The sequence below is a fragment of the Pholcus phalangioides genome, unplaced genomic scaffold (assembly GCF_987345545.1).
Source record: "Pholcus phalangioides strain wild (caught in Gottingen) unplaced genomic scaffold, Ppha-v1.0 ptg000039l_1, whole genome shotgun sequence".
Classification (NCBI taxonomy): domain Eukaryota; kingdom Metazoa; phylum Arthropoda; class Arachnida; order Araneae; family Pholcidae; genus Pholcus; species Pholcus phalangioides.
The window spans coordinates 31,161,794-31,178,468 of NW_028301625.1; the positions used below are offsets into that span (position 1 = coordinate 31,161,794).

The following is a 16,675-nucleotide window of genomic DNA, read 5'->3' on the forward strand; positions in this document are numbered from 1 at the left end:
CTGAAACCGTAGATATTTTGGATAAGTTACCGTCCGTGAAGGAGGTTAAATGGTAATATGCCGTCAAGCCTCTCTAATTAGATACCATTGGGACTTGCACGGTTCAATCAAAGTGAATATTTTTATCGTCGTACGAAAGGTATTGGAGCAAAATCGGACATGCCAAGTGCGGACAAACAGGGAAATAGGGTCAAATCGGTCTCATTTTTCCGCTCCCTCAATGTTCGCGCTCTTTCTCCCATTAGTTCCCTCAACCTTCTAAATGGCGTGAAACTCGATCCAACAAGAAACCGGGTCAAAATCGGACAAATTCTTCGATGTGGGTAGTTTATCTCTAATTTTTTCACCAAGCTGCCAAGTGACGACTTTTGCTTTTATGGGCATTGTAAAGAGATGCAGAGAAGAACCTTTATTTGATGAAATTTTTGAACAATGAAGAAATGAGTCTTCTACCAGTTCGCCAAGTTTGAAAAAAAAAAAACTTCTCTTTGAACCACTGACAAGTGATATTGGATTGCTACACTTATACTATACAGTTTTACCCTTTCTGTTACACAGTATAACAAAAACGGCCGATAGCTGATCAGGTCCTTATCCCGAGAGATTTTTACCCTTCGTGTACAATTTTTTTCATCTGCGTGGAATGATGAAGCAACATATGGTATACAATATAGTGAATTTTGTTGTCCGCGGCAAAACATTCGGACTAAAAATAATCATTTAGTTATGTGGTTTTAGGAATATATTCAGTGAAGCAATATCCTGATTTCCGATTAGAATATGGAAGGGACTAAAGAAAATATCCACTTGACCGGTTTATCTCCTCATTTGGTATTTACCACCAGAAGCCCTACTTGAAAAGATGTATTATGTACATCTTTTCAAGAATTTACCCAAAACCCGGAATTTTGAAAAAAAAACTTCGCTATTCTAAATGAGACAAATTAATTTCAGGTCATGGCTAACAAGGAAAGGACCCCAAGGTGACGTCTTCGAAAAATTTTGAAAAAAAAATTACCACTCATTTCAGTATGCACAAAAATATAAAAAATCCGGCGGAATTATAATGGGTCACTCATAAAAAAAATTGTAAATACAGTAAAACCTGTCTTCAACGGAATCGCAAGGGACCGAGATTTTTTTCCGTTGAACATAGGTTTCCGCTTAATGAAGATTCGATTGACATAATGTGTAAAATTATGTAACAATCTCGTGTATGACTGAAAAAAAATAAAAATAAACTAATTGAAGATAAAGTAAATTTCAAAATCGATAAAAAATAATTAGTCCATAATTACTACGTACTGTATTTAAGTTTGTTTGACAGTATCTATATAAAATTCTTACGTACCGTTTTTCTTCTAAAATAACGGTATTTACGTTCTTTTTAACTTTCTCGAAATTTTTTAATTAGGGTGTCAGTATCTGTCGTGTCAGTTTGCACGTTACCGTCTGTGTTTATGTAATCCTCATCATCAGGACCGTAACTAGGATTTTTGTGAAGTAAAAATCTACACGATTTTGCCGTTCCCCTACCATATCCGATGGGGAAAAAAATCGTAATCATCGTAAAATTCGATGATTTTATAACGGTGTTTTTGTCTAACATTTGCCACCCTATAAATTTTGCCGCCAGTGCAGTTGCCCCATTTGCCCCTCTCTAATTAATTCCGGCTCTGCTTAGCCTTGCGATCACGGAATGCACACAGCTTGCATACAATTTTGTAAGTCTTGCATTTCATTTGGAAATCCAACACGCACACTGATTTCTCCCGTGCAAAATCCTGCTTTTCCGAAAAATTTTGTTACAATTTCAGAAAGCAACTGCTTTACTACACATGGCTTATCAAAACCACAGAATAAGTACAGAAATGGGTTTCTGTACCATATAGTAATCAAAGTGAGGATGATGTAGAACTCGCATTTGCAAGCATAGATTGCGTAAAAGATTTCAGTGGAGCACTTTAATATTTTGTATGATCCTTTGGTCTATTGGTCACGAAACACTCGCAGCATTTGTGAGAAATTTTCCGTTAAAGGGTACAATTTTTCTTTCCGTTTCCACCTTAGATTCCGTTTAATCCATGTTATTAATGTTTATTTTGGCATTGAAATCGCGGGACCACGTTTTTTTTCCGTTGAAGACAGGTTTCCGCTTTACTGTATTAATATTTTGAACGCTAATAGAGGCCAAGATTGAATTTAAAAATCTCGCAGCCCCGCTAGTCTGAGTGACGTCATTCAAACAACACATGATGCAGAGGGACAACACGGAGCTTTTTTCCCCCTCACTCAGTAGTCAACAGAAAAGAAAAAGGAGAGCTAGTACGTATATTTTTGAGTGTGTAAAGAAATTTATTTATAGATAATCGCCAGGAAGTGAGAGGCAACGAATAGCCGACTGTTGTAATTTTTAATATTTTGCGGCTTTAATAATTGCATTCCGCCGCTTTTTTTTTGTTTTCACGTGTTTCTGGGTGAAACGAATGTACTTGAATTTTTTTATAATTTTTTGAGGACGGCACCTTGACACCTTTTCAAGTCTATAAGGGGTCATTCAAGTATTACGTCAGCATCGGGGGGGGGGGGTGTTTCGGATTTGCTGACTTTTGATGACGGGGGGGGGGTGTGTTTGAAGGTTGCTTACGTCATCAACCACCATTTTTGAAGATATGAAATATTCTAAGCTGCTGACGAAATTTGCTGACAAGGAGGGAGGGGGTCAAAAATGGCTAAAAATCTGCTTACTTAATACTTGAATGGCCCCTAAGTGAGTTGGTCGTTTTTTCTTCCTGTAACTTTTATTTGTTAGCTTCTCTTGATCGTAAATATGATAGAAAGTGTTTAGAGCCATGTCTTAAGAGTATGGGCGGAGATACGGGGGGGGGGGGCATTGCCCCCTCCCTCAGCGTCAAAGGGGGAGTCGACTGATCTAACGTATATATGAATTGACATCGTGCCCCCTCAGCAATAATGACCTTCCCCCCCCCCCCCAGACTTCCAAGTCTATTCCGCCTATGCTTAAGAGGAATATTACTGTTCGAATATTTACTATTCTTAAACAGTCACACTTATACGAGCATTACCAAATTATTTCTTTGACTACCGTGAAAGTTTTTTTTTCTATTACGAGCTTGTAAGTTCTTGCGCTCGTTTTCGTCACGTATTTTTATTTCTTTCCGAACCTTTACAAAGTTTACATGAATATTTTCCAGAAATCTATCTTCTCTATCTCATTATTTATTCGAACTTGTTTTAGCTTTCTTTTGAATGGACGCTTCTTTTTTTCACAAGGAAATGCTATTTTATTTGAATATTCAAAGATATATTTGTTAATATTTACAATCCAAAACTTTGTTAGTTCTAATTATGTCTTCGATTGAATCAAGTGTGAAAATAAAAATGGGTGCTGTTTTGTCTCCTGTTTTGCTAAAACTTTTTTTTTTTAAGCAGTGTATATTAATTTTTTTTTCTCGTAATTTTTCGTTCCAGATTCATTCGTCAATAGCCAGGAGTGGACTTTGAGCCGGTCTGTTCCTGATATTAGGCTGGTATGTGAAATGTCAATACTGTATTATTTTCGTCTAAAATATTTTCAATATAAATCTATGCGTTATAATTTGACTTTGGTAAAAAACTTATCCTTAAAAATTATGCTTGATATAAAGTTTTTACGTGCGTTAAAATTTATGTGTATATATATATATATATATATATACAGGGTGTCCTGTAAGTGCTAATGTGGCCTTTATCTTATCAACCGTATGGCGTAGAGGAATGGTTTTAAGTTAAAAATGCTTAAAATGTGTTCAAAAATTACTGAGTTTCGGGAGTGAAAATACAGTGTCACAAAATAAAAATGTAAGTTTTTATACGGTTCCACATCCTCTAACTTCCAATTCGAAAGTTGTTGCCGTCTCTCCTGAGGCTAACAAAAAATTCCAAGTTTGTAAGGGTAGTATTCACTGAGATGTTCGAATTCAAAAATTGGAGAAAAGTTATGAAAGAACAGAAAAAACGAACGGACAATTCTCCTTTCATTTATGCTGTCCTTTCCCAACCTTTCTCCGATGTTTGAACTCGAACATCTTAGCGAATATTGCACTCAGAAACTAGGAATTTTTTGTTGGCCTTAGGAATGACAGGGCAACAACTTTCTAATTGGAAGTTAAAGGAGAGCTGAATTGTATAAAATTTTAACTTTTTTTATTTCGTCACACTATTTTCACACTTAAAGCTGGTATAGGGTAATTTTTTGAATTGGAATCACACCTCTACGACGGACGTTTGATGAGGTAAAGGCCGCAGTAGCACTTGCAGGACACCCTGTATATACAAGGTGATCCGAAAGTCGCAAGACTTTTGAAAACTCAATAACTTTTTAAATATGTACAATAGAAAGATTCGGTTATCACAGATATGCTTCGGAACGCCTAGGATTTCATTTTTCATAATAATAAAAAATTCGGAATACTTACGATTTTGTTCAACAAATGGTACTTCAGTTTAATAAGGCTTTTTTCGCAAAGATAGCATTTCTAAAAGTCAAGATGTGTTGAACTTTTCCTTTCTTAGTCTGAAAAAAAAATCTGAGCTACATCCTTGTGCGGATGTTGCGCAATGAACTCATCTGCCTATGAAATGCATGTTAAGTACTTTTTGACATTATACAATAGCGTCATCTGTTGAAAAGTTAAGTTTTCAAAACTCTTGTGAATTTTGGATCACCCTGTATACATATATACAGGGTGTTGCCTTGAAGTGGCGACATACTCAGAGGGGTGATATTAGGCATCGAGAGAAAGTAAAATCGCTATAGAACATGGTATTGCAAATCACGTTTAGTCGGTGAAAATCGCAAAAATACTTAATGGTATGACATCGAGTGGGACAAAAAGGTCAATAATAAGTAAAAAACAATTTACTTAACAGCATGATTACAATACAGCCTGTGCGGTACAGTTCAATGTCAGAAAGTAGACCAAGAGAAATGATTACAGGAGTTTGAAGCTGCCGCCGCGAACGTCATTGCACAGCCGACGGTGACGGAGTAATGATTGTCGGATCCGCTCAAAGATAACGGGTGTGCTGGCGATGCCTACCGAGAGATTTTCACCGACTAAACGTGGTTTTTGATACCATGTTGTATAATTGTATAATAATTTTTGTTGTTCTTGATGCCTAATATCACTTCTCTGAGTTTGTCACCACTTCAAGGCAACACCCTGTATAAATGAATAAAAAATAAAGTAGATAAATAAGTAGATTAATATATAGATTAATTCATTAATTAATAAATAGATAAAGAAATATATGTAGTGGATCCCGCTTATAACGTTTTTCAAAAAACCTTCATGGAAAAACGTAAGCGGGAACGATATAAGCGGGATCGTCTGTGTGTGTGTGTGTGTGTATATATATATATATATATATATATATATATATATGTGTTTTTAAATGGATGTTCTAACTGATCCAACGTACTATCTGGCACAGTCGATGCTCGTTATAACGACTCTACTACGTTATAGAGACCGTTCTATTAAAACGACCGGTAGATAAGTCCCAAATGTATTCTTAGAACGACTATCATAAGTTTTACTTTAGATATAACTACACACCCAATATAACGTCCGTTTTTGACGGGACGAAGGGGGTCGTTACAACGAGCGTCGACTGTATTATTTTTGTTGTATCTCAGATATGACATATATTTTTATAAATACATGCACCGTATCCGAGGATGTCATTCTCCGCTATCCATACAAAGGTTTTTAACAGCTGACTGATATGCGAAGATATATTTTGGAAAGAGAAAATTCAACTGCCCCTGCGGGGAATCGAACTCCCGTCCTTTCACGTTTGAGTAGGTGAACGCACTAGACTGCAGAGGCAACGAATATCTCAATCTTTCCTTGTAGCTCGTGTGCACTGAACGGTCGGACTTAACTCAGACCAAAGATCGCAGTTGCTGACACATTGCGAAATATATCTTCGCATCAGCCAGCTCTTAAAAACCTTTATAAATTGAAATCCTAATAACCTGGGAAAAATTCGTTTATAGTTATGATATTGGTCCGTTCCGTACTTTGCAAAAGTCATCTCTGGCTTTATGAAATTTGAATTTGTGACCCTCTAACAGGCGATGGTCGATTTCTCACATTCTTGGATCAATGATCGTGTTAATTTAATCTTGTATTTATGGGTATAAAATGGTTTAAAACTTATTGAAGGCTGTGAGAGACAAGTAAACGTGAGATTGCAGATTTCCTCTGCTCCAGGCTATGAAAAATTGTGTTTCTAGTTGTCTTGAAAGGCAGCTAATAGTACCAGTTATTGGAATGTTAGTTGTAACCAAATAACCGGTAGTATTGCCTTTAAAGACGACTAAAAACAATTTTTTATAGCCTGAAGTAGAGAAAATCTGCAACCTCAAATAGAAATCACACTTCCAAACCTCTGTCTATCTTAAGCCTTTTTCGGTCTCACGATCACCTCATTTTAGATCTTGTCATCCCATGCAATAGGAACTCTCGGCGTTTCGTACTTATGTAGCCAGAGCATTTAACATCTATTCGGATCAGGACATATTAGACGGTGAAATTGAAAATATTGGATCAACTGCTAAAGCAGGGGTTCAACACCAAGATCGTTCACGAAATGAGTAGAAAATTCATGAAACCGACACGAAAGGAACCACTTTAGAAAAACATCATGAAGAGGTTACTCAAAGAAAGTGTAGTTTAGTCTACGATCTCAGTCTCATTCAAGATCAAACCGATTCTCAAAAAAGTTTAGCTTAACAATCATAGATTTACCTACTAAAACACAAGTTTCAAACCCCTACCCCAAAGATGCAATATTAAAGAATAAACAATGGGTAAATAGGCCCGTTTACATGGGAAATGGAATACGCCTATTTAAAACCGGGTTCAAGGATTTTCGCAAAAAATCCGTTTACATGGACCGGCAATTCAACCCCACTTTACTAAAGTCGTCGGAGATTCGCGCGTGCAAAGGATTATGGGAAAGGAGGTTACAACCCTCAAAGATCTACAAGAAAGAGGAGATAACGTTTGCAAGGATGACGTCACTCTTCGCTACCATACGAAGGTTTTTAACAACTGGCTATTGCGAAGATGAATTTTTTGGAAAGAATAATTCAGTGCACACGAGCTCCAAGGAAAGATTGAGAAATTCGTTGCCTTTGTAGTCTAGTGCAGTGTTTCTCAACCGCTGGGCCGCGGCCGGGTACCGTGCCCTGACAGCAGTGAAACCGGGCCGTGCGTAGCTCACCGATTCGTTTTTACCTATTTAAAGCCCCATTAGGCGTGCGTATGATCGGGCCTTCCACTCACATAAAAGAAATTAACCGTGCCGCGGGCTTCCGAAGGTTGTGAACCACTGTTCTAGTGCGTTTACTCGGAAAGTGAAAGGACGTGGGTTCTATTCCCCCCAAAGGTATTTGAATTTTCTGTTTCCAAAATATATCTTCACATCAGCCAGCTGTTAAAAACCTTTGTATATAAACCGTATATAACGTGATGGCGAACCTACATTATTGATTGAGTAAAAAAGACGTGATAATCTGTTGCTGATACAGTGAACTAAGTTGTGACACCCGAAAGACGAACATTTCAGACGCAAACATTATTGACATTTTGAAAGTCTTTTATCTTTATCTGAAACCGACTATAGCTCAGGCCTACCACAATGAAGTGATTTTCTGCCTTTTACCCCATTGGGTGAGCTATAGCGGAAAAATGAGCCTCAACATCAGAGCCTTTCCGAGAGCCAGACGTCCCTCCCAATCTCCCACAACGCTCCCGCCTCTCACACCGACAACGCTGCGGCCGCCATAGCGCAACCCGACCACCATATCCAAAATATATATATTAACGTATCTATGCTTTAGATTAATGTCTCGCGACAACAGTCCTCGGTGGAACATTGTCTTAACAGTAGCATGGCAAATATTCAAAATCAAAAATGTACAACAGAGAATTTGGAAAGCTTTAATTGTCACGCTGGTGGGCCCTAGCGCCATGCACCAGCGGATATTCCTTGAGAGCCAAAGAAATTCTCACGCTGGTGGGCCTCCTAGTGCCAGGCACCAGCGGGTATCCTCAAGAAAAATATAGAAATTCTCACGCTGATGGGCCACCAAGCGCCAGGCAACAGCGGGTATCCTCCAGGAGCAACAAAAGAAGTTCTCACGCTGGTCCTCCCAGCGCCAGGCACCAGCGGGTTTCCATTATTATATCAAATAAGATGAAAATTATTGTCTCACCAAATTCATAAATTTTTCCAATTTATTCCAAAAGGTGTTTTTTTTTCTCTCTATCTCTCTCTTCCCTCCTCCTTTAAATATTATTTATTATCAAATCACTTCTACCTTGGGATTGCCTCTTTTATTGGGCTATTGCCTCTTTTGTGGTTTTTATGTCTAAAATGTAGACAAACTCTTTTTTGGGCAATCCTCTTTTTTTGGGCATTATAGCCTCTTTTAAAACAAAAGTAAGTTAATTACAACAAATCTTTTTACAATTACAGAGCAAAAATAATAAGTGACAACAATAATAAAAATGAATATGTACAAAAACTTGGATATTTTATTACTACTCACTCGGGTAGTATTCTGAATCTAAGTCTACACTATCATTTGATATACATTCTTCAAAATCAGAATCATATCGTGGGTCAATGTTCGGAGCCCTAATTCTCTCCCTCACCATGGATCTGAGAACTCTATCGGAAGGTCCAATATTATCCAAGTTCCTTGAGATTACTGGAGGCTGTTTATCATGAACTTTTTCAAGATTAGCTTCTAAAAAGTGAATTAAATTGGTAATTTTAATAAGCCAATTTGGAACTTTAAGAATTCTTCTATACCATTCTTTTATAAGTTCACTTCTAGGCGTAACAATATGAAATTCTTGTGAGTAGGGACATCTAGTAGCATAATGAATGGGAGTACCTGTGTCCCCACACTCAATTTGAATTATTGAATTTTTTAAATCTTTCTAAATAATTAGGAAAGGGTCCATGATGAGAGAAGAAAATTGTGGTCTCTCTCGACCAACCTGCTGCTTTAAAGCTTGCTTTTGGCAGTAAAATATTTATTTGCCTACCTTTTGTTTCTGGGTTATCCCAGAATGTTTGCCATTTCCTCAGCAGATATTCTTTCAAGATCTTTTTCGCTGCCGACCCAGGTGGTTGAATGTCTGCTACATTATTTTCAAATTCTGTTGCCTCTTTAGCCAAAGTATCGGCTCGTTCATTACCGAGAATTCCTTCGTGGCCTCTTATCCATTTGAGTGTAATATGTTTGTTACGGTATAAATTTTTTCTAATTGTTCTTGCATCCATGCTAGTTGAAAGTGGATTACATATGGCTAAAAGACCAGATTTACAATCAGTATAAATAATTACAGGGTTCTTTTGTAGTGCAGCTAGCTGTATTGCTTTCCTTATGGCCAGAAGATCCGCTTGAAAGACTGAACATTGATACATTAATTTAACCTGCCATATTGCTGTCTCTACATCATCTATGTAGCTTACCCATGCTGCAGCCGTTCCTGAAGAAGTTTTTGACCCATCAGTAAAGATTGTATTTATACAAATACAACGCCACAACAGACAAAATGCCCAACGAGGTGGCTGATAAAAAGATGCCCATAAAAATATGGTTGTCATATGTTTCAAAAATACAGCAACCCAATTAAAAATGCAATTAACACAAATTATAAACAATATATACACATGATAAAATATTATACAATGCCCATAAAGAATACTTATGGTTGTCTTATTCGTCTTATGCCTCGCATACAGACTGGTTCTTGTTCTTCCAATATGTGAACCTGATTAATTACGTCTGTTGCTGGATGCAAGTCCCAACCAGATATTTTTGATTGAAATGAGTTAGCAAATATTATTGTATTATCAATTTGAACATCAGTATTCAATCTGGTAAGAAGAGATGTTTTAGCAACAGTTTCTGCTAGAAATGGCAGCGGTGGGACTCCCGCTATCACTTGTAAAGCTGCTGTTGATGTTGTACAGTAAGCTCTTGTCATGTACAACAGAAAAGGTCTTTGAGCTACTAATAACTGATTGCTGAGTCTTGCAGTTTGATTGGTTCCCCAAACGGCTGCAGTATATAACAAAATTTTAACCGCCACCTGCTCATATAAAATTTTCTTTATCTTTGATTCCCCATTTAGATCCTGCTGAATGAGCCAAAACTTGTGCGATTAGCCTTTATTTTCGGTTTTTTTAAATGAGCGACCCAATTGAGTTTGTCATCAATTAAAACCCCTAAGTAGTGTTGTGGCCATTTTGTCCGCTATATATCCGACCCTTGGTTAAAAGTTATGGCAACATTAATCTCCTCACTCCAGAGGTACACGTGTGCTTCATTTTTAACGGTTTTAAATGGTTAATGATTCTTTTTTTTGAATTTAGGTACACATGTGTATCTTGGTTCTCAACTCAAATGGTCCTACTAAAGATATCGATTCAAATTAAAATTTAACAAAAAAAAAGTTATTTTTTAATAACCAGTTTTGGCTCAGGTGTGAACAGGATAATCAGGGACTAGAATTTTCTGTATTTTATGAAAAGGATATACCGTAAAAACCAGGGCCGTAACTAGGATTTTTGCCGCCCCCAAAACTTTAAAATTCGGTAATTCTATAACGGTGTTCTTTTTTTTCACCTAAAACTACCACCCCTAAATTTTTCCGCCCAGGACAGTTGCCCCCCGCTCCCCTCTAGTTCCTGCCCTGTCGTAAACTGGGGTGACTTTGTCACTTTTTGAGGTTTTCCTAATAATTTCGAATTTCTCGTACTGTAGTAATCTAATTTCATACTGTCAAGCTACATTTTTGATACAGTATCCCACTGGTGGGGGATTTTTAAATTGCATATAAATCTCAATGCGTGATAGGAATTAGAATGGCTGATCGTCATGCGTATTAAACTCCTATAGTACTGTATTACTGCGTATTTTATTAAAAATTGAATAGCAACGAACTTTCAAAGTTAATTTCATTCAGTTTTGTTTGCTTGGACTTCCGAATATTGCAGACGTAATAAATTATTGATGATTATCTGAAAGCCTTAAAATACTACCAATTCCAAGCTTCGATTTGTTTCTCATTAACCGATTTATCGATATTTTTCGGAGGACTGCTGAATTTGACGACACAGATAATGACGTATAATTTCCTTATGTATTTTTGTTCGAAATTCCTTTTGTGGTGTTTGTTCACCGTCGAATTTCACTGATGTAACTGTTCGGTTTCAAGAACTCTAACAATAAATATTTTTATTGAATAAAAAATCGTTTTTTTGTGAGGTTTTTATTACGTGATAGTTTTGGAAGGACGAGAGGGAAGAGATTCGCAATGTCTTTTCAAATTTATCGCATCAAAATTATTCATTGAAACTGTGTGCCTTCGAATTTTATGAAAATTCTTGATACTAAGTGGTTGTTTTATAAACAAGTTTCGCTAATTTGCACGAATAAAGGAACCACTTTTTTTATTCTATGTTAATTTTTTTTCGGTGCGAAAAAAGAATGTTCAATTAATTTTTTTAGTTAATTAAAATTTAATCAAAAATATAATTGGTTTCACGAAATATTAAAAAAAAGTGCTCTCCACCTGATACGAATATGAATTTTTCTGCGTGTATGCGCACACATACAGGGTGTCCTGTAAGTTCTAATACGGCATTTATCTTATCAACCGTCTGTCGTACCGGTACGATTCGAATTTAAAAATGCTCAAAAGACGTTAAAAAAATTACCCTATACCAGTTTTAAGAGTGAGAATACAGTATCGCAAAATAAAAAATCTAATTTTTTATACGGTTCCCTTGTCCTTTAACTTCCGATCAAAAGCCATTACCCTGTCTTTTCTGAGCCCAAACCCCCATGTTTTAACTGCAATATTCAGAGATATTTTAATTCAAAAATCGGAGAAAAGTTGAGAAATAGCAAAATCTAACGGACAACGCTCTTCATTTATGCCGTCCTTTCCCAACTTTTCTCCGATTTTTGAATTCGAATATATCTGCGAATATTGCAGTTAAAAACAGGATCTCTTTTGTTGAAGTCGGAAAAGACAACAACTTTCTAATTGGAAGTTAAAGGATAGAGAAACCGTATAAAAATTTAATTTACATATTTTATTTCGTGACGCACTGTATTTTCACTCTCAAAACTGACAGTGTAATTTTTGAACACATTTTGAGCATTTTTGAAATTAAAACCATTCCTCTACAACAGCTCTTCTCAACCTTTTGTGACTGGCGTAGCCCTTTTTAGTAAAAAAATTCTATGGTGGAGCCCGTCAGGCCCATTTTTTAATTATCCATAAAAGTTACTGATTAATTTTTAGTATTTAGAAATATTTATAATTTTTTTAAATTTTACTGTTTTTTAATTTTCCTCGAACGGCCTCGGAGCCCCTGGAGAGAACACCGGCTTGGAACCGCTGCTCTACGACATACGGTTGATGAGGGTCGCATTAGCACTTACAAGACGCCCTGTATAATGTATGTTGGTTTCCCTCTAAAAATTGAAGAGTATTAGAAATCCTGAGATATTTACATAGATGTAGCTGTCTAATATGTGCGCACAGTTACCCAAGTTGATAAGAAATCCGCCTACTGTACTGTGGGCTATTCATTCAAACCGAGCACATCTCCGGTCTATCGCCATAGGCAATTTACTACCGATTGAGTTGTGCCGGAAGTATGAGTGTCTGTCCCCTCAAATTTCCTGGGCCACGAAAGTGACTGTATACTATACGAGTCCAGCCGCCCCAGTGATGCCAACAGCACTCGGTGTTCCCCCTCCCATGTACTAACCGCGCCCGATGCTGCTTAACTTCGGTGATTGGACGAGAACAGGTGTTTTCAGCATGCTATGGCCGCTGGCCCATTCGTAGGCTGTACGAGTTCGGAACTTCAGTTTTGTTGGAAATTTATTTTACAGGTACATATTATAAGTACTATTTTTTTATGCGGAAGAGAGATGGCCCCAAGATGATTGCACACCATATGACTTTCTAAAAAAAATTCCCAAGCTATAAATGTACAAAACTCTCGGCGAAAGACGGAAGAAAAGCCGTTCGGAATATCGCTTATAAACTGCCGCTCTTGGTCTAATTTGCCTCCATGTGTATGAAATCGGCGTGTGATGCGATAAATATTCCAAATGCTGCCCGTCAAGGAGTTCCATCCGGCACGGGAAAGATGGACAGTATTAGTGGTAACAGGCCGACCACATAATTGCTGCATAAAAATACGGGATATCGTTATCCGTACGGGACATCACCAATTATCGCCAAAAGCATTGTCAAAGTCGCCAACTGTCGCTGAAATTGCTCAAAAATCGTCATTGGCGAGAAAGAACTACTGCAAGTCGCAATGTTAATCTTTCTCTGAATATACAGGGTGCACAGCTTAGATCTCGCACCGTATTTTACTGACGAACTGTTGATCCTAGAAGCATACTTCCAATTACAAAAAATATCCAGATAACGTGTGACCTCAGATACATCATTTATATTACAAGGGGTTGTATGTATATAGTTATTAAAATCAAACTAACTTTTTGTACCCACACCGTCCTCAAATATCCAATTAGAAAGTGCCTTTCTCCGCCTTTTCTCATGAGACGCAAAAAAATTTGTTTATAAAATAAATATTTCCAAGTGCAATATTCGCTCAAATACATTATGAATTCAAAAAACTGAGGAAAGCAACATAAATGCAGGTGCAATGCGTTTTACCCCATTTATCCTGCTTACATGTGTAAGGGTGTGAACATAGTGCGTCCGTATTTCCGATTCTGGAAACCCTCGTCTCCGATTCGTTAAAAACCCGAATTTCAAGCTAAAGTTGAAATTTGCGTTCATTCAGTGTTTTTGCTCATTTTGACCCGAGGTTGAACCAGACTTTTTTCCCGATAAATTACCGTTATCAACCTGCGAGACTATGTAGGAGGTCAGAAGGTGTACCCCCCTTTACTCACTATCGTTTCCATACCCGGTTCACAATGCCCTATTTGGACAGTAGGAGCATGTGTAATCCGTTTGCATGTTTCTTTTGCAATGGACCGCCTGTAGGGGAAACCTATGTGATGTAAGAACAAAAACCTCTTCCATTAGTTTTTGGTCAGTTTCTTCCAGTTTCACAGTTACTCGGCCGAAAGACTTTCTCGGAAGGTGTATGGAACGTACCGTATATTAAAAAGGTTTTCATTTTTCGTAAAACACATCTCACAGTTCCATTCCAATTCCTCATAATGGTTAAATAATAATAATAAACGCAGGATTTTTACTTAAAGTAAAAATATCCTCCTTTAAAACAATATGGAAATAACCTCGGAGATTGAATATTTTGTACAACCGGTTGTGTGGTGAAGAAAAACTGTTGTCCTATTTTCTGCATACCGTTAGATTGCACTGGAGGTATGGTCATCACATTTGCTTTTTGACTTCTTTCGTATATAGTTATCAGTTGGTCATTGTTACATGAAACCCCGAGTCCTGATGTGATCTGCGCACAAACATGCAGTGACGTTTTCCTCATCTATGCTTGAAGAAAAAACGCCGGATTACTGGATTGGCCGTATTAGCGCATGGCCGGGTTATCGAGAATCTACTGTATTCATCCTCTGATGACATCCATAATTGGTCGAAATGCATTAGGAATTTCGTATTTTTTGGTGTATTTGATTTTTCGTTCTTGTTTTGGTGATTATATCGGGCAAAGGATGTCTTTCAAACATGTTTTATATTATAAAAATATATTCTTTTAAGATGAGAAAGAAATATACAGTTATTTGTCTTGAAAACGTGGCAATTTTTGTATAAATATATAGTTTCTCTGTTGTTACTGCAGTATTGTAAATGAAAAGACTCGTGCCGCTAGTTCGAAAACAGCATAATCTAACTTAGATTACTAATACAGTTGCAACAAGTGATAACGAGAGCAAAGTAAAGAAAAAATAACCTTTAAATAATTATTAAATTACATTCGTGAAAATGTAACCGAAGAGACTCCAATTTTCATTTAACCTGTTGCTACTACGTTACTATACCGGTTATGAAACTTTCCTGGGATGATAATTCTCTCGATATCTCTTAGAAGAGGGTGTGACCAGTAGTAAATGTAGTATGAGAGCTTTTCTCAACTGTTGGCAGATAGTCAGCCTTAAATGTTTCTATATTCTTTATCTGCTGTTGATGTGTTCTTTGAAAGGAAGCTTGATAGTTCGATTTTTTTTCCCATGGGAACAGCGGTGACTGTGAAGAATGAATTTTCTTCGAATTAAGTTTTTCTTTTTGTTGCCAAGAGATGAGCTCAGCGTGGAATAAATGCTTCTTTCACATAACAGCAATTCCACACTTTTTGTTGAAAAAAATATCTTCGCTCGATTTTTCTCCCTGGATAAAATTGGCAATAACTGTTCTCTAATTTTCTGCGTTTTGAAATAAAATTATTTTTACTATACGACTACGAGTGATTCAAAACATTTTTGTAAACTAATGCTGTACTACTTATTTAAAACGTCAGAAGTACCTTCTGACCTTCCCCCCACAAAAATGTGTTTTAGATCCACTGTTTTCGATTTTTATCGGTAAATTCGATGGTGTCGACGAGATCGTTAGCGAATTCGCAGATCACGTAAAATTGATGGGTGTAGTCGAGAATCTTGAAGACGGCTCCAGACCAACCCTAATGTGATCGCAGCAGAGGCAGACAAATGGGGCATGACTTCCAGCACTGATTGGGTGCGTAATTGCTCATTTTGTTTTTTAAAGCATGTTTTACTCTCGAATTGATTGGTAAAGTTATAGGGTGGGACTGGGATTACCGATTTTGGATCTCTCATTGATCAGAGACTTAAATCTTTCAGAACATTGTTCCGCGGTGGTCAAAAAAGCAGATAGAATGCTTGATTTGACACTTGAAAAGGTGTTTTATATGGCGTTCTTTAAAATTCAACTCTACGCTTTTTTGTTGCCTGGTTCGCCCTGGTGCTTGCGTATTTGAGAGCCATGCCAACATAACTATAGACTTGGGTATGTATGCAAGCTTTGGTACTTTGACCTATGAGGAGTTGGATGAATACTTGATTATTTGAATATTTCTTCATTGGGCTAGTTTAGGTGTCGAGGAAGGAAAGAAGATGCATTCAATGAGATATGAATGGGGGATAGGCCATGACTTATTTAAACCGCGAATTCGAGGCTTCGGCAAGAGAATATCCGCAAAGGTTGGTTAGGGGCCGTTCAAGTATTACGTCAGCAATTTATTTTCACCCCCTTCCCCCCCCCCTTGTCAACAAAATTTCGTCAGCTCTGCCCTCTACCTCCTAACACACATTGTGATCAGACGTACGCAGGTGAGGAAAGTGGGGAACCCTATGCAACCCCCCCCCCCCAGGCGATCAAAAATTTATTTTTTTTGATGCAAAAAATATGTTTTTAATTAAAATTTCAGAAGAAAATTTCTTTATATGTTATTATTAGAGACCGGTTTATATGCATATTTTGGCATTTTTTAGCATTAATGCATAAAATCGAAGAATTTTCAGAATAAGCTCAGATTTTTGAAAATTTATTTAAGCTCAGTATTTTTAATTTTTCAAATA

General features: G+C 37.1%; 1 protein-coding gene across 2 annotated transcripts in view; it reads left to right on the forward strand.

Moving 5' to 3' along the window:
* Window positions 1–16,675, forward strand: part of CenG1A (Centaurin gamma 1A) — a 248,044-nt gene that overhangs the window by 112,522 nt on the left and 118,847 nt on the right. For both annotated transcript variants that reach the window (XM_089253933.1, XM_089253934.1), the window contains exon 2: window positions 3,493–3,551. In XM_089253933.1, the coding sequence (XP_089110059.1) occupies window positions 3,493–3,551 (59 nt within the window). The remainder of the gene's footprint in view (window positions 1–3,492; window positions 3,552–16,675) is intronic.